The sequence below is a fragment of the Triturus cristatus genome, chromosome 4_1 (genome assembly GCF_964204655.1).
Source record: "Triturus cristatus chromosome 4_1, aTriCri1.1, whole genome shotgun sequence".
Taxonomy (NCBI): domain Eukaryota; kingdom Metazoa; phylum Chordata; class Amphibia; order Caudata; family Salamandridae; genus Triturus; species Triturus cristatus.
Genome location: NC_140585.1, coordinates 1,191,365,007 through 1,191,391,309, shown reverse-complemented (window position 1 = coordinate 1,191,391,309; position 26,303 = coordinate 1,191,365,007). Strand labels below are relative to the sequence as shown.

The window sequence follows — 26,303 nt, the reverse complement described above, 5'->3', positions numbered from 1 at the left end:
GTCCGGAAGGAAGGTGTGCCCACCTTTGCCAGTCTCACCCCTCAGATGGAAGGGGCAAGGAGAAGCGCACGTCTCGGTCCCCTTCATCTTGTAGACTGGAGGACCCCTCCAATCGAAGAGGCTTGTGCCCCCCCCTTTCACTGGAGGATGGCATACTAGTGAGTGTAGACACCCCAAGGTATGGAGCCATTGGTCCCAACCTGCACACCCCTTTAACGCCCCTAAATCAAATATTTTGGGGCGCCCCTGAACCTTCCCTCTTCATATTCGTCATGACAAGAAGGACCGAAGAGCTGTACTGCAGAAGAGAACTGCTTTCATCCCAGCCCTACCAGCTTGTGTTCTGCTCTGAACCCCTGCGAGCTGAGCCCGGCGTGTCCTGCAGCCACCAAGAACTCCAGGGACCTACCCTGCCTTCTAATAGAACTCCTATCACTCGTGGACACCGTATTTGTCCAACCCAAGCCAGGACTCGAGATACAGTCGGATCCGCATGTCCTCACCATTTTGCACCAGACACCCACAGCCCAAGTGGCCCAACACCCCAGCGAGGGCCCCCCCGGCCATCCTGACCCGAGTCCCAGAGTTGGATGCTGTTGACTACCTTCTCGGCGCTTGCAGCCTCACCCTAAAGGGTCTCCGCGACTGGAACTGGTGAGCAGAATCTGACACGAAAGGACACCCCTGCACTCGCAGGTCTAGAGTCCGGAGGTGCCCGACCGATTGTCTCCAGCAACACTCATCTTCACCCTCCAGTCGTTGGTTTCCTTCAGCCAGTCTTCTGGCTCAGACCTGCTGTTCTTTTACGTGACAGTTGTTCTCGATTGAAAAGCATTTGGCTCCCGAGCAAACCTGCACCTGGCCGTACCGCTGATAGTGTGGACTTGGTGTGCCAACCTGCCCTGACCTTAACCTTGGCTCCTGAGACAGTGGCCTGCCCATGAGCAGTCCCCAACCAAGGTTCCCCATTTAACATTGGCTTCCTGCACCTGACTGCCCTAGTGCTGTTGGTGCTGCCCCTCGAGTGCCAATCTGAACCATTGCTTCCCTAGCTGAGTGAGCCCCAAAGTGGTGAATGTAGATTCTGGCTTTTGCCATAATCTATCTTGCCCACCTGGCAATAGAAGGAGAAGATAAGGCCCTGAATGGTTTCTGAAGTGCGATCAGTAATTGTGTCTCACCCGTAGGTCTATCCTTCGCGATCATCTCTTCGTTGGCATTAAGACACCTTACTACTACACAAAGCTTGGGGGCCGTTTCAAAAATAGGATAATTTACTGACCTGGTATTAGATTTGATGAATGTCACAGTTTCTGGAGTAAATACACGTGCTGTGATGTCTAGGGCTCTGACATAAGATACACTCTGGCAAGAAACGAGACAAGAGGAGCATAGCCAGCTTCGCAGAGATTTATTTCTGGAAAGATATTTCCGGAAAGATATTGGTTATCTTGCCAGCCCATCAAAAGGTGCAGCACCAGATTCACGTCCCACAGGCCTGAATATCTAGGCTCTGGAGAGAGAGACCTCTGGATACGCTTCAGCAATTCGCACACCCATGGGTGATCTCCGACCAGGGTGTTGTTCATGGGTAGGTTCCCTGCCGAAATGGCAGAGCAAAAGGTTTTGACAGTATATAAGCTAGGCCTCAGCAAGCCAGCTCTGCTTGAAAATTCAGGATATCTGGAAGTTGCGCCCCACAGGATCCTGGTGTCTTTCAACACATCAACAAACCCATCATCTCCTGGCTGATCTGTATCGCTTTGTGGTCCCCAGTGTCATCTGAAAGTATTCGCCTTGCCAGCGTTGCATGAAATCCTCCACGCCATGAGATGTAGAGGGCCTTGTATCGCCATAGGATGCAGATGGCCCTGGGAGTCCTGTAGGACCTCGTAACAATGGAAGTCAAAGTAGTGCCATCCATGAAAGTTCCAGGAGACAGGGGAACCATGCCTGAGATCTCCAGGTCGGTGTTACCAGAAACAAAGACTCCTAATGTCTGACTTGAGCCTCTACTCTGGGTATTAGGAGAAAAGGAGGTAATGTGTAAGCATGCCCGCTCTTCCAATCCTGCAGCAAAACATCCACTGCCCCGACCCCCGGGTCCGGTCTCCATCTGACATATAGAGGAATCTGTGCGTTCAGTCTGGATGCAAACCGGTCTACCAAGCAGGGACCCCACTGGTCCATCCGAGCCCGAAGGACCGCCGATTCAGTTGCTAATTGCTGGTGTCCGTGAAGAGTTTCAGTCCGCTACCGTATTCAGAGAGCCCGGCAGGTAGTCTGCCGTCACCGAGATCTGTTGTTGAAGGCAGTAGTGCCAGAAGTCCTTGGCCATCTTTGCCAGCGCAGTCTATCTGGATACCCCATCGTCCCTGTCCCCCCCCCCACCCTCCCCCCCCCCCCCCCCCCCCCCTTGGTTGGTTGACGTACTGGACTGCAGTTGTGTTTATCCTCGATAGCACAGAACAGGAGGGTTTGTCCCTCTTCAAAGAGCAGATCACAAAGGAACCCGCTAGGAGTTCCAGACCATTGTTCAGTCCCAATTCGCCCTCTGTCCGTCATACTCACATGGAGACATTCCCACATCTGGCTGCCCAGACGGCTGGTATCTGACTATCACCAAGTCCGGGAGGGAACCAAAGATCTCCCTCCCCTTCCATGTGGTCTGTCCACCATTGCAATTCTGTCCTGGTCAACAAGATCAGTTCAGAGTATGTTATTCCATGTGGTCTGTCCACCATTGCAATTCCGTCCTGGTCAACAAGATCAGTTCAGAGTATGTTATTCCTTTCCGGAGATGAGCAGCTTTCAGTCACTGCAATGCTTGCTAGAGCACCGGGCCTGGGAATATGGCTTGGATCGAAGACTATAAGCCAACAATCCTGGCTAACTTCCTGAGGAAGATCCCATCACTGCGTAGGACCTTGGTCAGCTCCTTCTTGATCTTTTGTATCTTCTCCTCCGGTAGGCTGAGTGTGGCCCTCCTGGAGTCCGAGGGATCCAAGGAATACCAAGTTCTGAGACTGAGTCCTTTCCGACTTTTGCTCGTTGATCACAAACCCAACTCCTGGAGTAATGCAATAATTGTGCTCAAATGGGACACAAGCTGGGATCGCGATTGGTCCATCAGGAGATCGCCGAGGTAGATCAACCATATGCACTTTGTCCAGAGGATCTCTGCCACTGGTTTGAGCAGTTTCGTAAAGCTCCACTGGAACTCTAACATCTGATCCCTCGAGGCGAACTGAAAGCACTGGCGATGAGGTGGAAAAATGGGAACTGTCAGGCGTTGTTGAAGTCTAGATGCACCATCTAGTCGTTTTGTAATAGCAGGTGTCTTAGGGGGTGGATACCCTCCGTTTTGAAGTGGTGATAACCTAGCCACTCGAAGTTTCTTTGGTTTATTACTGGTCGGAACCCTTTGTCCTTCTTTACTACCAGGAAAAGATTTCTCAGGAAACCTCGAGGGTGCGAGATTGGCCTCCAATTCGCTCCTGTGGAGAGAAGATTCTGCACCTCCGAGTCGATTAGCCCCATATCTGCCTTTGAGAATACTAAAGGTCAAGGTCTGGATGCCTGGGTTGGAGTTCCGTAGAATTCTATGCGATAGCCCCTTACTGTTTCCATGACGCTCAAGTCTGACGTGATCTCTTCCCATCTGTGGGCGAACAGCTTTAGTTTCCCTTCCAACACTTGAGGGAAAGAGGATATTTCTTGCTATTAAAACCTCCTGGAGCACTAGATCTGCCTCTGGCCTGGTTGGCTCTGCCTCTTCAAGTTACTTGGTCAGGGTAGAAGGTGCCTTGTCTGCCATCATTCCAGCCGTTGTTTTGGCAGGCCTGGCCTATGTAGAAGCCTGACTAGGAGCCCTGGCCGAAAGGGCGAACCCTACGTCTTCTGGCCCTGGGGAAAACCTTCCCCCGGAAGTTTTTTTTTTTTTTCTTTTCTCTCTATCGTTTCGGGTCTATTTTTAAAAGAAGGGAGCGTCTCCTTTCTGCTGACAAGATGCAGTTGCATTGCCCAAAAGGAACATTGCCTGTTGCTCCCTAACGGCTACAATGTGCGTAGGTAAGAGCTTTCCTGATTGCTTAGCTTTCTCCACTCTCTAACATTTTGGTAAGGGGGCCCCACCACGTCATGCAGCTTGTCCTGGCCGGTCTCCAGGAACGGTCAATACCCTTCTTTTGGTCCTTCATGCACTTAAAAAAAACCAAAAAGTACATATCTTGGGGTCGATGTTGGGGCTGACCGCCACCTTTCTTTCTAGGGAAGGCCTTGGGCACTCCGTACCTCATTGTCTTATAGGTTGGTGCACTTTTGGGCCACATATTTCATCGCCTTAGGGTCTGAGGACCACTCTGAGCATCTCGGGTGATAAATCCCCCCCTGGCTCGAACATGTCGTACGAGGGGTGTGGCCCCTTCGAAGGAGCCGGCCTGCAGAATAACCTTCATTCGAGGACCTCCTCTCATCCGTACCAGCCTCCCTGGATCAGAGGACCCCTCGTCTGGTTCTGCCATATGAGCGATAGCATCGCCAGTATCTCCGGATGAGTCTTCTACCCGGTAGGGTGCATTCCGCAAAGTGCAGGCACTCTTACGGAAGTCTCATAAACCGTCGAACCCTTCCAGGTGCCCCGCCCTACATTTAAAGCCTTTGAAGAGGGTACAGTAGAAACGCCACTAGGTCCTGCTTCAATATCCCCAAGGATCCCTAGACCCTGATGTGTGCAGAGAGCTTGTCCACACTATCCTGCGGAGGTGCCAAAGCTCTGGAAATTTCCTGAGAAAGGAGCTTGTCTACCCCTGCAGGGAGGTGGCGCTGTGAGGGCCATTCCTCCTCTAAGGCCAAATCTGGGGAGTAAACATGATCCCTATAAGGATCCATCCGTTTAAGGGTGTGAGCACCAGATTCGCCCTATAGATACCGAGGGCAGCCCCCTCGCAGGTGCGGTTGTGCTGTGGTTTTAAGGCAGCAAACAAAGCCTCCCTGTGTGGCCAAAGGCCTTATTTCTTATGCGGTGTCATGCGAGGGTTGATAGCATGTCTACGTGGTGTGTATATAGGAGCCTTCAATTATCTACCATGCTCACTGCAACTCCCTAACATGCTTGCGGACCTAAGAAGCACAGTCTGAATCGAACACGCTGTCTCAGGCCGCGGACTACGTGAAAAGGCGCCCCTCAGCGGACCCTCGTGGTTCTAGAAACCGGCACTCAGGCCGGACCCTACGGCGTGCTAGAAATTGCCACAGTTCAAGCAGCAGCTAATAAAGCAACCTGGTATCAAACTTGACCGGTGCACATTAAATATCAAGCAATAATCCGTTCATAATCCCCCCCCCCCCCCCCCCCCCCCCCCCCAACACCGACAACCCCAGAGAGGCGTGATTGCAGAGAGGGACTTAACAGGCACAGCCGTGAAAAAGAGGAAGGACTGCTGACAACGAGAATATATATATATGTTGACGGACTGTACTGCTATCGGCTTGTGCTTACCATGGACTCCTCCCAAGGACTCATGGGAGTTGTAGCGTGGACACTGTTTTCATTTGTTGACTTTGAACCTGCTCTTAATAAAAAGCGAAGAAGGTTATGCATAATACTTGCCTCCGGTCATAACACAGAATCCAGTCTTCACTATTTCTCAAAGTAAAATTGTATGAAGTTAACATACCTGCTACTGACTATCTTGGTTCTAGCAATAAAATAACTTTTTTTACACAGACAATTAGTCTGGATTCAGTCTTTGTGTGTGAAATTTCTTGCTTGTGTGTACAACAAATGCTTAACACTACCCTCTTGTAAGCCTGACTGCTCAACTACACCACCACAAAGAGAGTAAGGTATCTACTGTGGCCTCTGCTCTACATCTGTGGATCGACTGGACTCTGTGCACAATATACCTTCCTTTGGTATAGTATATACAGAGTCATCTTCCTACACAAATGCATCTGTTCACCTGCTGCGTTCTGCAGTGATCCATCCCTTTAAAAACACCAGGTCCATGTTTTAGACGGGGAAAGGATACCATTGTTTTTCCACTCTTCAAATAGGTTTTGCCACTCTTCTTTTCCCATCTATAGCCTACAGATTTCAATCGAAATCTTCAAACTTTTTTTGTAGGGACTTAACTTGAGTGTTTGCTGTTCCCTACTTTATTCAAGGCTGTGAATTACTTTATCTAGATATGTTGTGGCTTTAGTAGTTGTTCCCTGACTTGTTGTCCTTGTTCTTTCTTCCATGATGAGCAGATCCCACGCAGTTGCATGTGTGAACCAATTCATCATGGACCGGGCCCAGGCTTTGATGGACAATATTGACACATTTATTGAGGTAAGTGGCTTATGAGGAGTCGCTCTGATTGGGGTATCGCGGCTGGAGCGCATTCCATGCGTAACCATATTAGTCATTCAATCTTGAATGTTCGAGGAATGTTTTTGAATTTTTTTTTCTGTAGTTGATGGCTGCATTTGTATTCTTGATATTTAGGATCAATCGGGTGTTGGAGTGGTTGAAACCCTTTTTTGAGGGGGTTGTAGACCATATAAATCTAACAATTTTCCCAGTCCAATGTTAGCTTTTGGATCTTGTTTTGGTGTGCTAAAGAAAGCTTGCATCCCCAGTTTGCCTTTCTGCTAAAGAGTGTTTGCTTGTTGATGAGGAATAAATATTTTTGATCCTCTTCTCTTCCTTTTCTAGCACTTGTTTGCGTTGGCGGTTGATGAAGATCCAGAGGTGCGGAAGAATGTTTGCAGGGCCCTGGTGATGCTCTTGGAGGTCCGGATAGACCGGCTGATCCCCCACATGCACAGCATTATACAGGTGAATATTCATGATTCGTTCGTGTCATGCGGAGGGCAGGTTTTTGAAATCTATATATTGCATTTTCGGAACTACTCCAAAGCAAACACTAGATTTTCCGAAGTAAGTGGCAGGAGGTAAGCACATTTTGACTCTGATGGGAGTGATGATGGCCTATTCCAATTGTGGGTGGTTCTTTAGCCCTGACAAACCAGAAAAATTGAGTCACTTAGTGTTTTTGTTGGCGTTGGTTCCCTCATATATAATTCAGCCATTGGTGTGCTGCTGTACAAGGAGAAACCTTTGTGCTAATTCTCCGAAAGGCGTACTGATCAGAGATGGAATTGTTCTCTGCATTCTGCATTTAATCTCTGTAGTTATTTACTTTGTGTCACCAGAGTTTGTAGCTCAAGTGTCCCTTCTTGCTCTCCTTACCCTCTCTTGGTTCTTGGGTATGTTTCACATGGAGCATACGTTGAGCAAGGGTCTTGAATTCAGGCAGCGCCCTTTCGCTTTACAAGATCTAGCTGCAGGATTGTACTGCACCGGGTTTGCCCTAAGTCCTATGTAACATCTCAAGACTTTATGAATTGAATTGGTAGTGTTTCTCACATGAGAAGGTATTACACCCGTCTTGTCTCTTGTTCAGTGATTCTTAAAATGCTGGCAGGGGAGAAGCGGTCAGTACCTTTATGGCCAGTAAGGCTGGAGTAATTCTGATTGCTGTGTCCAAGAAGATCATGTCTGCTCATCGAGGTTTCTAGCCCGGCCTTCTGCATCAGATCGGGCAGCTGCTTTGTAGGCCCTGCACATTTCCAGATGGACACTGTGCAGCCCTCTCTCTCTCGGACTGTGGCTCATTTTCTCCAGTGGAGGCACAACATTTCTCCACTGAGAAAGTAAGTTTCTTTTGCAGTAACCCTTCCCCAACACACACTTTTTGCCTGGCTTTTGTTGGAACTTTCACTGAAGTGTACTGAGACCATGCTGTCCAGGTTCCCATTACCAGTGTTCTTTCCCTAAAACTGCACCACGACTGGCGACTTCAGATACTCCTGTTAGTCCCTAGTAGGTGGCACCCTGGTGGTACCTGCTCATTTGGACTGGAGATGATCCCCTAGGGATCACACACCAGGGCCATGATAACTGCCACTTTAGCCTGTTTGTCATTGTGTAGACAAAACAAAAATGAGTCAACATGGCACAATGCCTGTGTGCCATGTCAAAGCAGGACTACCTAAGGTATGGGTAAGTCACCCCTCTAGTAGGCCTTAGAACTCATATGGCAAGGTGCACTATATCAGGTGTGGGCATAACTGCATGAGCAGATATGCCACTACAGTATTTAAGTCTATTCTTTATATTGTAAGTGCCAGGGAAGCCATAGAAAGTGCATGGGCTGGAAACTTGAAAACTCTAGTTCCCCAGCACCATGATGACACAATGAACCCAGGAGTGTTTGGTACCAAACACCTCTCAAACTCACACTGATGGCAGTGTTGGATTTATTGAAACATTGTATCTTGAAGATGGTATTACTTATCCAGTCGGAGCTAGGGCTATTGCCCCAAGGAGGGTGGCTTTGTATGTGTAGACACCCAAGGTCCCTACCTGTTACTCCTCTGTAAAACACCTAAATCTAGTATTTAGTTGGCTCCCCCAGACTCTGAAATCGGATCTATGTCGACCTAAGAAGCCCAGACATCGAAGACCCGCACGAGAAAAAGACCAGTGACTGGCACCACACCAGTCCTGTCGGCAGCCTTTTGCCTCTGCTACAAAAAGACGAGTCGTCCTGCAGGCCCGGCGACCTCCAAAACCCTGTGAGGACTTCCTGCCTTAGGTAAAGAGTCTCCAATCTCCCGTGGACCTGGAACCTGTCCAGAAGAAACCCTCTACATAGTAAAGAACTTTGCCCGGAGTGTGAGAAAGTGGCTCTGTATATACTGTTCCCATATAGGTACAGGGTTTACAGAGTCCACAGTCCCCAGAAGTTTGGCAGAGGCTAAAGTTAGAAATAACCTTACTCTCTAAAGTGGTAGCTTGGTCGAGCAGTAAGGCAGTATCGGAGGACAGTGTAAAGCATTTGTTGCACACACTGTCAGCAAATGGTCTCACACACTCAATAACTTAACTCTAGGCCAATGGTTTATATATAAAAAATGTTCGAGGCATGTGGGCTGCTGAATTCATATCTGTGCATAGATCGCCGCCTAGTGTTGGGTCCGGATGATTGCACATTGTTGTCCTGGAAGAGTCTTCGAAGTATCCTGAGATGGGTGACTCCTCCCCTGGACCACAGTGCGCATGGGCATCCTCTCCATCCCCAGATTGTTTTTTCCGCCATTGGGTTCGGATGCAACTATCTTAGCTCAACTTCGGAATACTTAGTTTAGGCCTTTTTAGTTTTCGTCGGTACAGTTACCGTTCGGTGTCTACTACTAGTCCTAGTGCTCCACACCCTTTTCAAACTTTCGATTCGAATTGGTTCAAACTTCGACGCTCCATCGACGATGGAATCGAGAACTCCGTTCAAGAGGTGTCCGTTGTGCCACGCCAAGTACCCTCACATCGACGTCCACCCGGTCTGTAACAAATGTCTCTCGCCGGATCACGACGAATCAAAATGCATGGGCCTGCGCGCGGTTCCGATCCAAGAAAACTCTACGGAACCGACGGGCAGCGAGGCTCGAGGCGCAGCAGGCAGCGCCCGCACCCACCAACATATTCAGCGACGAGGACGCCGAGAGCGTGGAAGAAATACTATCTAGCCCCGCTTCGGAGCATGGTTCCCGATCGGACGACGATGACTAAGAGCTCTTTCGACGTGAAGAAGCCGTCGACGAGGTAGGGGACATCGACGAAGCCTATGGGGCTGAAGAAGACAGCTCTCCCGAGGAGTTAGGCCAATCCGTCGAAACGGAGGCTGAAATTAGTCGTCAGGCTCCGGTCGAGGGATCGCCTTCGGGCCTTACCCAAGACCTAATCCATGGTTCCTCGGCCCCGCCTTCCGGCCCGGCACTGAACACTATGCAAGAGCCAATATTACCCAAGACGACCGGGTTGTTAAACCCAAAAACATCCATCGCTCCAGTCCCTTCAAAATCGAAAGCGAAACTGGTGGTGGTCGGATCAAGGGCGTCGAAACAGTCTGCTGCCCCGGCGTCGACGCCGAAAAAAGTCGGCTCCGAACGCGTACAGAAAGACTTCGGCGCCGAGCTCACCGCAGCAGACGCGGTCGACGCTCAGAAGAGGCGCGCCCTCGTGCACCACAAGGCACCGACACCTTCGGCGCCGTCAACTAATCCCTTCGCCTCCGCAGTCAAAATGGCCGCCTCGGCAACGTCGACGCCTAAAGCACCGATGCCAAAGGTCCTCGACTACGTTGACTATCGATGCATCCCTTCAAGCCAGTGACCCCCTTCCGACAAAAGTCGGGGTCGGCCTCCACACCTACTACCAAGATGCCCACCAAACCACCATCTCAGTTTGCTGTGCAGCAGGTCTCTGCATCTCTCCAATGTATCCGGGACCAGGTAGCCCTCCACTCTACTTCGGGTCCCCACACTACCTCACCCGGTACAGTGCACTCGGAGCCCACCAACATCACCTTTGGGCTGCCACCGACATCGGCACCGAAACTCTTTCAAATTCGGACACGTGTCCTCCACACACAGTCCACCACCTCTGGCCTAACAGAACACGACCCTTCAGGGCCACAGTTTATCGACGCCCACACTGGCAGGCTCATGCTCCACAAGCGCAAGATCACGCCAGTCAGGGAAGAGGTGCCATACAAAATCCCTCTTAAACGCAAGCTACCGGCGGAGCAGGAACCAGTGCTACAAGAACACTTCCATCCCCTCCAACTAGCTCCGCAGTCCTTTTCTCCTACCCCTTCTGAATCAGACCCAATGCAGGAATATGGTGGGGACGACACCATCTACCCCGGGGACGCAGATCCCGATGACACACAGGATCCCGATCAGGCATGGGATGACCCCACAGACCCAAGTGTCACGCCACATGCTCAGGATGCGCAACTCTACAATATTAAAACTTCTCCTACAGAGGACACAGCCGCATTTAATGCCCTTATCGAACGGGCTGCTGCTCATCATGGGGTGGAACTGCACTCTTGACGCCATTGAGGAGGACTTCCTGCTTGACACTTTCGCATCTTCGGAAAGAACTGTCAAGACTCTGCCCATGCTTAAAGGGGTTCTGAAGCCTGCCAAAGACATTTTCAAGGACACCACGAGAGCCCGAGTGTTAAACCCCAGGATTGAAAAGAAATATAAGCCTGCACCTGGTGACCCTAAATACATTAGGGGTCAGTTGCCATTAGACTCTATGGTGGTTGCCAACGCTCGCAAAAGAGCCCACTCACAGACAACTGGTGATGCTCCTCCCCCAGACAAAGAGTCAAAGGTCCTTGAAACATCTGGCAAACGTGTGGCAGCGCAAGCAGCCAATATCCTGTGCATTGCCAATACACAAGCACTCCTGGCACGTTATGACAGGTCACATTATGACACCCTAGAGTCACTGCTCCAACACCTACCAGAGGAGTATAAAGAGTCAGCGGAGCTCCTCATTAGAGAAAGACAACTCCTCACTAATGCGTCCATAAAATGCGCCCTAGACGCAGCTGACACAGCGGCCAGGGCAATAAACACAAGTGTCATGTTACGACGCCATGCCTGGTTACGCATCTCAGGCTTCAAACCCGAGATCCAAAACAATATCCTCAACTTACCGGTTAACACGGAATTTTTATTTGGCCCAGACGTTGACACTACCCTAGAGAAAATAAAAAAAGACAGATACTGCCAAATCTATGGGGGCGCTACAAACCCAACAATTTCGTAGTGGCTCCTTTCGTCGCACTGGAAATAGGGGAACGTCAAGGGGCCAGGGGTCACAACAGTATGCTAAAGGTGGCACACAAACCACCTACGACAAAAACAACGGGGGTAGATATCGTGGATCCAGCGCCAAGGGCAGGGGACGTGGATATGGCAACACCAGGTCCTCACCAAAAAACAAACAGTGACGCCCTCTCCCTACCCCCCGACCACTTAACACCTGTCGGGGGACGACTCCAGCTGTTCCTGGCCGCATGGAAGAACATCACCACGGACAGGTGGGTCAGGGACATCATTAAACATGGGTACTGCCTGGAACTAACTTCCACTCCACCCAACATACCACCAAAGCACCGTCCTATGTCAGCCGAACACTTAGATTTACTCCAGCAGGAAGTGCTTGCTATGCTCTCAAAAGGGGCCATAGAAGTAGTGCCCACTGCTCAGCAGGGCACAGGAGTGTACTCTCTGTACTTCTTGATCCCAAAAAAGGACGGCTCGCTCAGACCTATCCTAGACCTGCGACCCCTAAACCTATATATACTGTCGGAGCATATCCATATGCTCACCCTCCAACAGGTTCTCCCACTACTCACTCAGGGGGATTTCCTAGCTACACTATGTGAGAAAGTGGGTTTCTGTTGCAGTAACCCCCCCCCTTTTTTTTTTTTTTTTGCCTAATAGCTGATGCACTTTCCCTTGTTGTGCCCTGGGCTCCTGCCAATCAGGTGCCCAGGGCCTATGTTCCTTCCTTAAAACACACAAACTCCCAATTGGCAAACCCTGGCCACATGTCAGCCCCTGGTAAATGGTACCCTAGGTACCCAGGGCCTTGTGACCAGGGAAGGCCTCTAAGGGCTGCAGCACTCATTGTGCCACCCTTAGAGGCCCTGTACCCTTACACACACACACTGCCTTTGCAGGCTGAGTGTCTGGGTGCAGGACAAAACAAAGAGTCGACATGGCACACATCTCTGTGTGCCATGCCCATTACCTATACTGCCAAGGCATATGTCAGCCACCCCTCTGGCTGGGTGCCTTATGCCTATGGTGTGGGCACAGGAGCAGGAGCCCTGTGCCCCTACAGTACCCAGGTCCATTCCTGGGCACTGTAAGTACAGTGCTGCCTTTTACAAGTACATGGTGCTGAGAGCTCGTCAAACACGAACTCCACAGCACCATAAGGGCAACACTGAAGACTGGGAAGTTTGGTATCAAACTTCTCAGCACATTAAACCCACACTGATGCCAGTGTGGGATTTAATGTACTAAGCACCCCAGAGGGCATCTTAGAGATGCCCCCTTACAGCTAACCTACAATCCACGTCTGCTCTGAGGCTGCCCAGGCTGCCACACAGCAGACACGTTGCTGGACCCCTGGGTGGGAGAGCCCCTGCTCTCCCGGGCCTGCAACAATGCACATCCTGGGTGAGGTGAGAAATCTCCTCCCCCAGGATGAGCAAAGGGAAGCTTCAAAGGCATGCCGCCAGTTGGAGTTTCCCCAGGCCACTGCAACCCCCCACTCTGGCAGGAAGCTTGGCCGGAAACCCCATACAAGGACAGGGGATGTGCCAGCCTGCCCACCCCACCCCTCAGGTGGGGGAGGCGAGGTGAAGCACATCTCTGGGCTCTCGCCATCTTGAAGATGGGAGGCCCTACCCTATCAGGATTAGGCTACTGCCCTCCTCCCACAGGAGAGAGGCAGGATAGGGGGTGTACCCACCCCAGGACAAGGACCCATTGGTCCCTGGCCTTCACCTACCTGTAACGCCCCTAAATCTAGTATTTAAGGGCCCCCTGAACCTTCCTTCCCCAGATTCCAGATAGAAACCTACAAGAAGAGCAAGAAGAAAAAAAGACCTGCCCTGCAGCTGCTAAAAAGAGGAAGACACCAACTGCTTTGGCCCCAGCCCTACCGGCCTGTCGACCCTCGAACCTGCTCCTGCTCCAGCGCGGCATCTCTTGTGGCCAGCAACCTCAAAAACCCCGGAGGACCTGGCTACCTTTGACCTCTGACTCCCTGGGACTCCCATGAGTAGAGGCTCTACTCGAGAAACCTATTCCTAACTCCTGGCAGCAGCCCGGAACCGCGGACCCAACACACTCTGCACCAGCCAAGCCTGGCCAGTGCCGGAGTGGACAAAGACCCTGAGGACGACCCCACGGCGACTGTGACCCCGAGTCCGGCACCCAAGGACCCCCCTCGACATCCTGGACGAAGCCTGCAGCCTCAGAACCGAGTGCCACCCCAGCCGCGATCAACCAGAGGGTAAGATTCCCGACGTCAAAAGGCACCCCTGCACCCGGCGCCCAGCGGCCCCCTGTGCCCAATCCCGGGGTACCCACCTAACCTACAACTACCCAACTTACCCCTCGAAGTGGTGGTGGCACCGGAAACATCCTCGTCCCCGAGCCTGCAGCCTTTTTCCAAACCGGAACATTCCCATTGACTTCCATTGAGCGCCCGAAGGCTCGAAAGCACCCTGCACCCAGCCGCCCGAGTGGCCCTGGCAGTGCACTCTCTACACTAACTTACTTCCCCACTTGCCCTGAGTAAGTGACCAGGAGCCCAGCTCCCACAGACGCGTGGCTTGCCAGACAGCAGCCACCAACCAAGGCCCCCCTATCCCTCATAGGATAACATTGGGCCTAACTCACTCTGCACCCGGCCGTCCTGAAACCGCTGAGGGTGAACCAACTGTACCTACCTGACACTGGGGGACCCCTGAGTCTATGCCCGGAATTTCAACTCTGCCAGTCGAGTACTTACCCTTAAACCGCTAACTTCATTTTCCTCATAGGGTAACATTGACTGGCTTTTTTCTTGAAAAATCTTCTAAGTGTGAACTTTTCAAAACTGCAAATATTCACTAAGAATCAGCCAAGTGACAAAAACGAATTTACTCACCTGCTCTTAGGTGAGCTCCCAGTGCTGGATCTTGGTGCCCAGCCCTGACTCTGAAAAGTGTTCACAACTATACTTACTTCTAACTCATTTTTCTCCCATAGGAAACCATTGTCTGCTTTTCTGTGAAATTTCTTCTAAGTGTCTACTTTTGCAAATTTGAAATATTCTTTTAAAATCGTACCATTTCTGCAAACGAAATTACTTACCTGCTTTTGATAAGGACCCCAGTCCTGGGTCTAGGCACCCAGTCCTGGATTACTAAAGTAACGATAAAGTACTCTACCTGCAATTTGAATTTCTTGCCATAGAGATCCATTGAATGTTTTCTGTGAAATATGTTCTAAGTGCTAACTTTTGAAATAGCTAAATATTATTTAAAAATCATTAGTTATTAAGTCGACTTTCATCACTTGATTCTGAATACTGACCCCAGGCTGGTTCTAGGATCCAGACCTGGAATTCCAAAAGTAATCTAAAAAGTAATTTATCACAAATAACCTGAATTTACCATTGAGCTCAATGCATTGTATGTTTAGGAAATAGGATTGTTTATTGCAACCAACTGTGACTGTTTACACATTTATTGCTTGAAACAAAAGTATTTATATTCAACCTCTCATTCTGAGAAAGTATATTTTTACCCCCTTTGTGGTTCTAAAAATAAAACAAGCATATATTTCATATATACAAATCATTGGCCTAGAGTTCAGTTATTGAGTGTGTGAAACCATTTGCTGACTGAGTGTGTACAATAAATGCTTTACACTGTCCTCTGGTACTGCCTTACTGCTCGACCAAGCTACCACTTTTTGAGAGTAAGGTCATACCTAACTTTGACCTCTATCAGCCTCTGGGGGACTGTGGACTCTGTACACCCTGTACCTATTAGGGAACAGTATATACAGAGCCACTTTCTCACACACTAGACCTGAAGGATGCATACTTCCACATACCAATACACCCTTCACACAGAAAATACCTCAGATTCACCATTCAAGGGAATCACTATCAGTTCAAAGTTCTCCCCTTCGGAGTAACAACAGCACCCAGGGTCTTTACCAAGTGCCTGGCGACAGTGGCCGCGCATCTGCGAAGACAAAATATTCACGTCTTCCCTTATTTGGACGACTGGCTAGTTCAGGCCAAATCAGCACAACAATGTGCCGCCCACATGTCCCACACCATTCACCTTCTTTACGATCTGGGATTCTCACTAAATTACCCAAAATCAAGTCTCCAACCTGCGCACGTACAACAGTACTTAGGCGCTACAATCAACACTCTGGCTGCCACAGCTCAGCCAAATTTAGTGAGAATCAACAGCATGCAACTGCTGATCTCCAAATTCAAACCTCAACACTCCCTTCCGGCGCGAGTGTTCATGCAGTTGATAGGCATGATGGCTTCCTGCATCTTCATAGTCCCACACGCGAGACTACATATGCGCCCGCTTCAGGAGTGCTTAGCACGTCAGTGGAATCAGGCTCAAGGACAGTTGAAAGACCTAGTGTTGGTGAGCGGTCGGGCATACAACTCTCTGCATTGGTGGAATCCACAAAACCTTTGCAAGGGCCGACCGTTCCAAGATCCTGTTCCACAAATAATACTGACAGCGGACGCGTCTCTCCAGGGATGGGGAGCTCATGTAATCAATTGCACAGTGCAGGGACTATGGACTACACAACAAAAGAAGATGCACATCAACCTTCTGGAACTGATGGCAATCTTCCTGGCAATGAAAGCATTCAAAGTACACCTGTGCAACAAGGTCGTGTTGATCCGGACGGACAACATGACTGCCATGTACTACATACAGAAGCGGGGAGGAACACACTCTCCACAGTTGTCTCGTCTGGCTCAGAGCATGTGGAAGTGGGCCATTCAGAGTAACATATTCCTCATGGCGGAACACCTCCCAGGCAAAGACAACCAGGTGGCAGATCTGCTCAGCAGGCACAGCCACCAGATGCACGAGTGGGAGTTACACCCATCAGTACTCCAACCGTACTTCCAGCAGTGGGGTCATCCAGTGATAGACCTATTCGCCACAAGGGAAAACGCAAAATGCCAAAGCTTTGCCGCCAGGTTCCCACATCCACAGTCGCAGGGCAATGCGATATGGATGAACTGGTCCGGCAGATTTGCGTACGCTTTTCCCCCAGCGCCGTTGATACCGCTGGTGGCACGCAAACTGCGACGGCACTCTCTGACACTCATCCTGGTTGCTCCAACATGGGCACGCCAGCCATGGTACACCACCTTTCTGGAACTTTCCGTGGTGCCGCATCAAAGGCTACGGATCAAACCCGCGCTTTTGACGCAGAACCATGGAGAAATTCAACACCCAGATCCGCAACAGCTGAACCTGGCAATCTGGCTCCTGAAGTCTTAGAGTTTGGCTACCTAAATCTGCCACCTGACTGTATGGAGATCATTAAGGAAGCTAGGAGACCCACTACCAGAGCTTGCTATGCAGCCAAATGGAAGAGGTTTGTCATTTATTGCAACAACAATCACATTAACCCGCTAGACGCATCTATTCAGAACATAATCTGCTATCTATTACACCTATACCGATGCAGTCTGGCATACACCTCAGTACGTGTCCATTTAACAGCAATAGCAGCCTACCTCCAAAACAGGCAGCACCTCTCTTTATTCAGGGTGCCTGCCATCAAAGCCTTCTTGGAAGGACTTAAACGGGTGATTCCCCCACGGCACCCCCCAGCACCGGGGTGGAACCTCAACTTGGTCCTCACCAGACTAATGGGTCCACCCTTTGAACCTCTCCATTCTTGTGAGATTCAATTCCTCACCTGGAAAGTGGCTTTCCTGGTTGCCATCACTTCCTTAAGAGTTAGTGAACTCCAGGCACTAACCATTCAGGAGCCATTTATACAAGTTCACGCAAACCGGGTCGTACTACGTACCAACCCCAAATTCATGCCTAAAGTAATATCGCAGTTCCACATGAACCAAACCATTGAACTGCCGGTTTTCTTTCAAAACCCACAAAATGTCGCTGAGAGGATGCTCCACACACTAGATGTAAAGAGGGCCCTCATGTACTATATTGACAGAACTAAAAACTTTGGGAAGACTAAACAACTCTTCGTTGCCTTCTCTCCACAACACAAAGGCAACGCCATTTCCAAAGCGGGTATAGCCAGATGGATCGTTAAATGTATCCAAATTTGTTATCAAAAAGCTAAACGCACATTAACGATTCCACCACGAGCCCACTCAACACGGAGGTTAGGGGCGTCCATGGCTTTCCTCGGAAACATTCCTTTACAAGAAATATGTAGAGCAGCCACATGGTCCACTATACATACATTTACCAAACACTACTGTGTAGCTGTACACTCAAAACAGCAGGCTGCTGTAGGACAGGCTGTTCTCAAAACTCTTTTTCAGACTGCTGCAGCTGGCACGGGTGGCCGCCGCTAATAGGAGGTACTGCTGTGTATTCTATGCACAAATATGAATTCAGCAGCCCACATGCCTCGAACTGAATATGCTACTTACCAGTATGCATCTGTGCTTGGCATGTAGGGCTGCTGACATTCATATCGCCCACCCTCCTCCCCGGCGCCTGTAGCAGCTGCAGCTCTCAGAATTACTGTAAGCATGGTCATCACTTTCTGTATCTACTCCATCACTGCCACAATGGCGAAAAACAATCTGGGGATGGAGAGGATGCCCATGCGCACTGTGGTCCAGGGGAGGAGTCACCCATCTCAGGATACTTCGAAGACTCTTCCAGGACAACAATGTGCAATCATCCGGACCCAACACTAGGCGTCGATCTATGCACAGATATGAATGTCAGCAGCCCTACATGCCAAGAACAGATGCATACTGGTAAGTAGCATATTCAATATGCTTGTTTTATTTTAGAACCAACAATAGGTATTAAAATATACTTTCTCAGAATGAGATGCTTTATATAAATAATTTTGCAATATGCAATTGACTTTTGTAGACAGTTACAAAGGGTTGCAATAGGCAACACAATTTTAAACACAATAATGCATTGAGTTCAATGAAAGTTGCAAGTTATTTGCAATAGATTACTTTTAGGATTACTTTTGGGATTCCAGGACTGGATCCTAGATTCAGTCCTGGGTCAGTACTTGGAAACCAGTGATTGAAGTCGACTTAGTTACTGTTATGATTTTTAGTAGGGCCTCTATTCATGGGAGTCCCAGAAGCTTCGAGCCCACAGGTAGCCAGGTCCTCCGGGGTTTGTGAGGTTGCTAGCCACAAGAGATGCCGGGTTGGAGCAGGAGTAGGTTAGAGGGTCGACAGGCCGGTACGGCTGGGGCAAAAGCAGTTGGGGGTCTTCCTCTTCTTAGCAGCTGCAGGGCAGGTCGTCTTTCTTCTTGCTCTTCTTTGTATTTCGTAATCTGGGGAAGGAAGGTTCAGGGTGCCCCCAAATACTAGATTTAGGGGAGTTACAGGTAGGTAAAGGGCAGGGACCCTGTCCTGGGGTGGGTACACCCCCTATTCTGCCACTCTCCTGTGGGAGGGCGGCAGTAGCCTAGTCCTGATTGGGCAGGGCCTCCCATCTTCAAGATGGCGAGCGCCCAGGGATGTGCTTCACCTGAGGGGTGGGGTTGGCACATCCCCTGTCCTTATTTGGGGTTTCCGGCCAAACTTCCCACCAGAGTGGGGGGTTGCAGTGGCCTGGGGAAGCTCACAGAGGCGGCATGCCTTTGAAGCTTCCCCCTGCCCATCCTGGGGGAGGAGATTTAGCACCTCGCCCAGGATGTGGATTGTTGCTGGACGAGGAGAGCAGGGCTCTCCTACCCAGGGGTCCAGCAGCATGTCTGCTGTGTGGCAGCCTAGGTAGCCTCAGAACAGACGTGGATTGTAGGTTAGACTGCGGTGCTTGGTACATTAAATCCCACACTGGCATCAGTGTGGGTCTAATGTGCTGAGAAGTTTGATACCATACTTCTCAGTCTTTAGTGTTGCCATTATGGTGCTATGGAGTTAGTGTTTGACGAGCTCTAAGCAACATGTACTCTTAAATGGCAGGGCTCCTGCGCCCACACCACTGGCATAGGGCACCCAGCTAGAGGGGTGGCTGATGTATGTCATGGCAGCCTCAGAACCAGGTACCCCCCCCCCCAACCGCGATCAACAGAGGTTAAGAGTTCCAGACACAAATAGGCACCCCTGCACCTGGCGCCCCGCGGCCCCCTTTGCCCGACTCCTGGGTACCTACCTATCCTCTAACTACCCAACTTACCTCTCGAAGTGGTGGTGGCACCTGAAGAATCTTCGTCCCCGAGCTTGCAGTCTTTCTAAACTGGAGCTTTCCCATTGAAATCAATTGAGCGCCCGAAGGCTCAAAAGCACCCTTCACCCAGCCGCCCGAGTGGCCCTGGCAGTGTAACCTTTGCACCTATATACTTCCCCATTTGCCCTGAGCAAGTGACCAGGAGCCCAGCTCCCACAGCCGCGTGGCCTGCTAGTTAGCAGCCACCAAGCAAGGCCCTCCTGCCTCCCATAGGGCCTAACTCACTCTGCACCCGGCTGCCCCTGTGCTGCCAAGGGTGTAACAACTGTACCTACCTGACCCTGGGAGACCCCGGAGTCTATGCACAGAACCTGAACTTTGCCAGTCGAGTACTTACCTGAAAGCCGAGAACTCAATTTTCTCCATAGGGTAACATTGACTGTTTTTCCCCCTGAAATTTCTTCCAAGTATGGACTTTTCAAAACTTAAAATATTCACCAAAAATCAGCCGAGTAACAAACTTACCTTCTTTTAGGTGAGTTCCCAGTGCTGGATCTTGGCACCCAGCACGGAACCTGAAAAATATTCACAACCGTACTTGCCAGTAACCCAATTTTCTTCCATAGGAAACCAATGACTTTTTCTGTGAAATTTCTTCTAAGTGTCGATTTCTGCAAACTTTAAATATTCTTTAAAAATCATATAAATTGTGAAAACATAATTACTTACCTGTTTTGGATAAAGGTCCCAGTACTGAGTGTAGGCACCCAGTACTGGATTACAAAAGTAACTAGAACATACTATACCTGCAACATGAATTTTCTTCCATAGGGAATCATATCATCATTTCTATGAAATATTTTTGAAGTGTAAACTTTTAAAATAGCAAAATATTGTCTAAAAATCATAACAGTAACTAAGTCGACTTTTACCACTTGTTTCCAAGTACTGACCCAGGGCTGAATCTAGGATCCAGTCCTGGAATTCCCAAAAGTAATCCTAAAAGTAATCTATTGCAAATAACTTGAAACTTCCATTGAACTCAATGCATTATTGTGTTTAAAATTGTGTTGCCTATTGCAACCACTTGTAACTTTCTACAAAAGCCAATTGCAAATTGCAAAAGTATTTATATAAAGCATCTCATTCTGAGAAAGTATATTTTAATAACTATTCTAGAATAAAACAAGCATATATTTTTTTATATATAAACCATTGGCCTAGAGTTCAGTTATTGAGTGTGTGAGACCATTTGCTGGCGGAGTGTGTGCAACAAATGCTTTACACTGTCCTCTGATACTGCCTTACTGCTCGACCAAGCTACCACTTTAAAGAGTAAGGTTAGATCTAACTTTAACCTCTGCCAAACCTCTGGGGACTGTGGACTCTGTACACCCTGTACCTATTTGGGACCGTATATACAGAGCCACTTTCTCACTGACTCTCCCAAGTTGTTTTCATTTCGCCAGTACAGCCCCATACTGTTTTGTTTAAAAAAAAATCCTATTAATGGGGCTGGTCTCCTGTACTGTGAAGGCAGACAAGGGTCAGACATGTAGAGAACAAACCAGCCTTTTCCGCACAGCTCTCTCCCACATAAAAGAAATGCAAACAGTTATTCTTTCTGAGAGGTATTATAATGGTGATACAAGTTCTGGAATGCTGCCTTTTTAATGGACACCTTAGACTGGTTACACATTACTTTTGAAAGCACTTTAAGCCTTTAAACACTACCCTTTAGCCCATTTTGCAGTAGCCTATATTACACTGCAATACATTTTTCGGCCTTGCCCGACAGTGCAGCAGTCGCCAGATGTAATGTGATCAACCTGCAAAAGAGCTTTCAGGAGTACTACAAAGATGGGCTTTGGCTCTGCCAACATGTTGGTAGTGATTGCGCAGAAGTTTTGTGCTTCCATAAAAACAAGCCTTTGCAATGCAATCTGTCTCGCATTTGTGAGTTTGAGCTATTGGCATTGTAAATGACAATGCTTTTTATTTGTTTTAAAAACAAAAATAGCTCACATTCGCGTAAATGCAAGACCGATTGCATTGCAAATGCTTGGTTTTGTTTAAGCATCCAACCAAAACACATAGGTAAAAGACATTGTCATTTACAATGTCAATAGCTCTAACTCTCGCAAATGCGAGACCTACCGCATTGCAAATTCTTTTTTTTTTCTTCTCAGTATATGCTGCAGAGGACCCAAGACAATGATGAGAACGTGGCACTGGAAGCCTGTGAATTCTGGCTGACGCTGGCTGAGCAGCCCATCTGCAAGGAGGTTTTGTCTGGGCACCTTGTTCAGTGAGTATATGCGTTCCGTTTTCTGGACTGGTACAGTAGGTGCAAAGAAATTTGGCTGAGCTACATTCTTATTTCCAATGCAAACAAACTGAGGGGACTTAATTTTGTTATGATTTACAAATCTGTACAAAACTATACTGTTTGGAATTATTAGTGATTCTCAAAAGACACAAAGATGTAGACGTTCTTGCTCTTGTCTTGTGAGGTTGGCAGAAAAATGGTTAAAAGCAGTTGGAAGCCAGCATCACAAAGTATGCAACCAACCTTGCAAAGGAAATCAAGTTTGGGTGGTAAAGTAGGTTCTTAATAGAAATCAGGGGTATCTAGTTAAAAAGAAAAAATGAAGTCTGTGCATGCATTTTGACTGACTGCATGTTTTTGCAGCCTAAGCATTAACTGGGTTGTAAATTTTTAGTTGGCCCAGGCTGTGGCACAATGAGAGAATGTTGATTATAAAAGCTTTTGGACGTTCTTGCAGTATTCTAGCTTGAGTGAACATTAGTAACTACTATTCTGAAAGATCTGGAATGGACATGAGTGATCGGTGAGAGACCATGTAGAGACTAGGCAGTGTCCTGTATGTATGTTGCAGTTCAAAACGATAAGTTTAGACCTAATTAAGTTTACTTTAACCCAAAGGGTCTCTTGGAGGTTAATAAACAAATAAAATTGGTTCGGGTGTTTAACAACCAGGTTATTAGTGTTTTCCTGAATCAGTGGTGGCCTTAAATAAGAGTTTAAGCTTGATGGTAACTGATTAAAGAAGGTATTCTGGACAAAAAGCACAAACATTGGGGTGTACTCTGTGAAATCTAGTTATATAGAGAACTAGTTAGCCTGTAGAACAGATCTAAAGAGACAGTGTGTAAGTGTTTTGGTTAGAAAGTTAAAACTGTACCAGGTTGACTTTGTGCTTAATGGTTTGTAGATGTCGGTTTGACTCTGTAGCCTGAATAAGACTTAAAGTGGTGAAGTGACCCAGGTGGGGTCCTGGCACAGCAAGACTAGCCACTTGGTATTTAGTTGCTTAAAGTGGGCATGTTAGTGTGATTTCAGACCACACTTGAAAATCCTTTTGTAAAGAGGGATTAATTTTTACCTCCTTGCTTTTTATCACTTGACCGGCCCTGAACACTGGGTAGCTAAATTGTCAGAGTGGGGTTTTGCTTTCAAATCGACAGCGCGTGAATCCTGCTCCTCCAGCCCCTTGCTGTGAGAGCAGACAGCAAGGGGCTGGAGGAGCATGATTCACGGCTGTGGAACGGGATGCCTCTGAAATCTACTTGTCCTGTAATAATCCACTTATCCCTTTTGCTGCTATGCACGGAGATTCCAAATTACAGCTGATTTCTCATTCTATAAAAACGATGCAAATAGTTTCTTTGAAAATGCGATTGGTAATATTGGGTTTAGATTTCCGCAAGGTTCTAAATTTTACCACCTTTCTGTAAGTCTCTACAGACTGCATTTGGAGTTTGGCTGGGTGACATTCTGTTATGCTATTCCACTCTGCTTAATCAGTCATTTGTAGAGCGCACTACATAACCGCGAGGGTCTCAAGGCGCCGGGAGGGGCCGCTACTGGTCGGACAGCCAGGTCTTGAGTAGCCTCCTGAAGGTCAGCAGGTCTTGGGTCTGTCGTAGGCTCAGTGGGAGGGTGTTCCAGGTCTCGGTGGCGAGGTGGGAGAAGAATCTCCCGCCGGTGGTTGTTCTTCAGATGGGAGGGACAGTGGCGAGTGCGAGGTCGGCGGAGCTGGCGATTGGGTATGTAGAAGGAAAGTAGTCTGAGGTAGGCTGGGCCGGTCTTGTGGAGTGCCTTGTGTGTGGATGAGCTTGAAGGATATCCTCTTGTTGATTCAGGAGTTGGCTGTTCGTGCACCCGGATTTACCTGGTGCAGGAACAGATTTTTCCTGCTGGAAAATGTCCAGCAAAATTGTTTGTGGTACTGGCTGCATTGTAGCCTGTACCAGTTTCCTAGGCATGCTGGAAAAAATTGGAAATGTACTCCTGCCCAAGGTAAGAGTAACGTTTGTGTGGTTTTTTTTTTTCCCCCTCCACAGGGGGGAAATGTAAGGAAAGTGCAGTTGCTCAGCAGATTTTCTTTGGCAAATAGGCATACATATTCGTTAATGAGGACACCGATATTACTTTTAGGAGAAGTACAGTTTGCAAGCCTTTGTCTATAAAGTTTTGATTCCTGAAAGCCGTAAATCTGCAATAGTGCAGAGACCTGTGCCAGCAGTGCATTTAGGTAGCTTTCTCTATAACAAACCAAATTGGCGTGCATCAAACACTTTGTTTACTAAATGATTCCTTAAAACTGCACAGTAGTTTACCAAAACTTTATTTTATGTTGCAGTTTTATGTGTAAGTTTTTATTTTTAAAGCAATCCTCAATCATGTTTTCTTGGCCTCTGCATGTATTCTCATATAATCGGGGAGTAATCTGGGAGTCTTCAAACGGGTAAATGTTTAAGTCGTGTATACGTTTCTATAGTGGAACTCTGTCAGTGCTGCAACTTGACTTCAGAGCTCACTGTATTTCCTTCAAATGTTCGGCATAATGGAGGAAGGTTTTGTGTTCATGAATGATGTATACAGGTTTGAACAACTTGCACATATGGATACACAGCTTGCCTCAGTGGCAGGAAATCCTTTTTTACAGGTCCATATTGTTGTACTGTAAACTGGTGTCCAAAGGGTGTGTATTGTAGCGGGGGCTGGGTATGCTTGCTCATTTGACAATTTAAACATCACCTACTGTCCTTGACCCCAACAAATATGACCTGGAAATCTTGAGATACGCATGGTACTAAGGCATGGGTTGATAACCTTTTCCATAATAAGAGCTACTTGCCTGCAATGAAATCATCCTTAGATGCTAATGGTAGTAGTGTTTTAATAGTGACTGCATTTGACAAGATTACATTTGTGGTCCATCCCATGCAACATAGCCAGCAGTGAATAATGTGTTGGGCATTGTTGTTAGTTGTAATGTGAAAAAGTATTGGTTAATTTGGAATGCCTCTAGCTGGGCAATGCATAAAACAGATAGCATGAGTATTAAACATTCCAATGCCGCAAGATTTCAGTCAAATGCTCAAAATATATTTTGGAAATACAACCACTTTTTTCCAAATTTCATCGAGTTCTGAAAATGCACACATTTGTCTTGTAGACACTTTTGGTACAAATATATTCAACCAAGCAGTAACTTAATTTAGTGAGCTGGATTGCACACAATAGACCTACTTACAGGTATCTCAAAAGCTACTAGTAGCTCACGAGCTACTCGTTGGAAAAGCTTGTATTAAGGCTTTAGGAGCTCTACCTCCTATAGGGACTATTGCACCATTAAGATTACGACTTTTGAAAGGATGCAGATCCATAACAACCCTTATACAATTAAGCCTTTAACGGATGCACACACTCGCCAAACATGAACCCCCTAGTCTCAAAGTAGATTAAGGCTCTTAATTGCAAGAGTAGAAGTTAGACACCATACCTGTAGCCGTTTTTGTTTTTCGTGTTTGTGCCTTTTTAGGTCTCACCTAGCGATGCAGCGCCATGCGCTGCTTGCTAGGCGAGATATATTGTCGACTTGCTCTCGATGGGGGGACAGGACATGCACGGCCTGGACAGGAGATGTGCACGCGTATGATGCGAGCTAAAGTTGTAATAACGCCGCAAGCCGTACGCGTGCACATCGACTGTGCTGAATCTTAACAGACAGGAAATGTGCACACGTACGGATCGCGGTGTTCTCACAACTCCTGCTCGCACCATACGCGTGCACATGTCCTGTCTTCTCACAACTCCTGCTCGCACCATACGCGTGCACATGTCCTGTCCTAGCGCGGCGTGCATTGTCAGCTGCATGTATATCAGCCGGCCGGTGGGCACGTAGAGCATGCCTTTCACGAAGGCGGGGTGGGCTCCCGCCTCGCTTCTCCAACGCGCGGGACTCCCTCAGCTCACGGGAGCCCCGGACACTTCCGGCCGCGCGCTCCATGCTCCGCGCTCCATGTCCCAGGCAAGGTTGCCTGACTTCCGGGTCGCGCTGAGAGCGGCCCAGAGAAGGCTTCCAGAACAGCTCTGGATGCGGCGGCGAAACGTGGAGTGGGCTCCTGCCTAATGAATAAAACACCAGGCGGACAGTAAGGGGT

The 26,303-nt window shown here is 48.5% G+C and overlaps 1 protein-coding gene across 1 annotated transcript in view; it reads left to right on the top strand.

Moving 5' to 3' along the window:
* TNPO2 (transportin 2) overlaps positions 1 to 26,303 on the top strand; it is a 96,493-nt gene that overhangs the window by 26,461 nt on the left and 43,729 nt on the right. Inside the window, exons 7-9 of the mRNA XM_085654457.1 lie at positions 6,256 to 6,337; positions 6,704 to 6,826; positions 22,019 to 22,137. Coding sequence (XP_085510583.1) covers positions 6,256 to 6,337; positions 6,704 to 6,826; positions 22,019 to 22,137 — 324 coding nt within the window. The remainder of the gene's footprint in view (positions 1 to 6,255; positions 6,338 to 6,703; positions 6,827 to 22,018; positions 22,138 to 26,303) is intronic.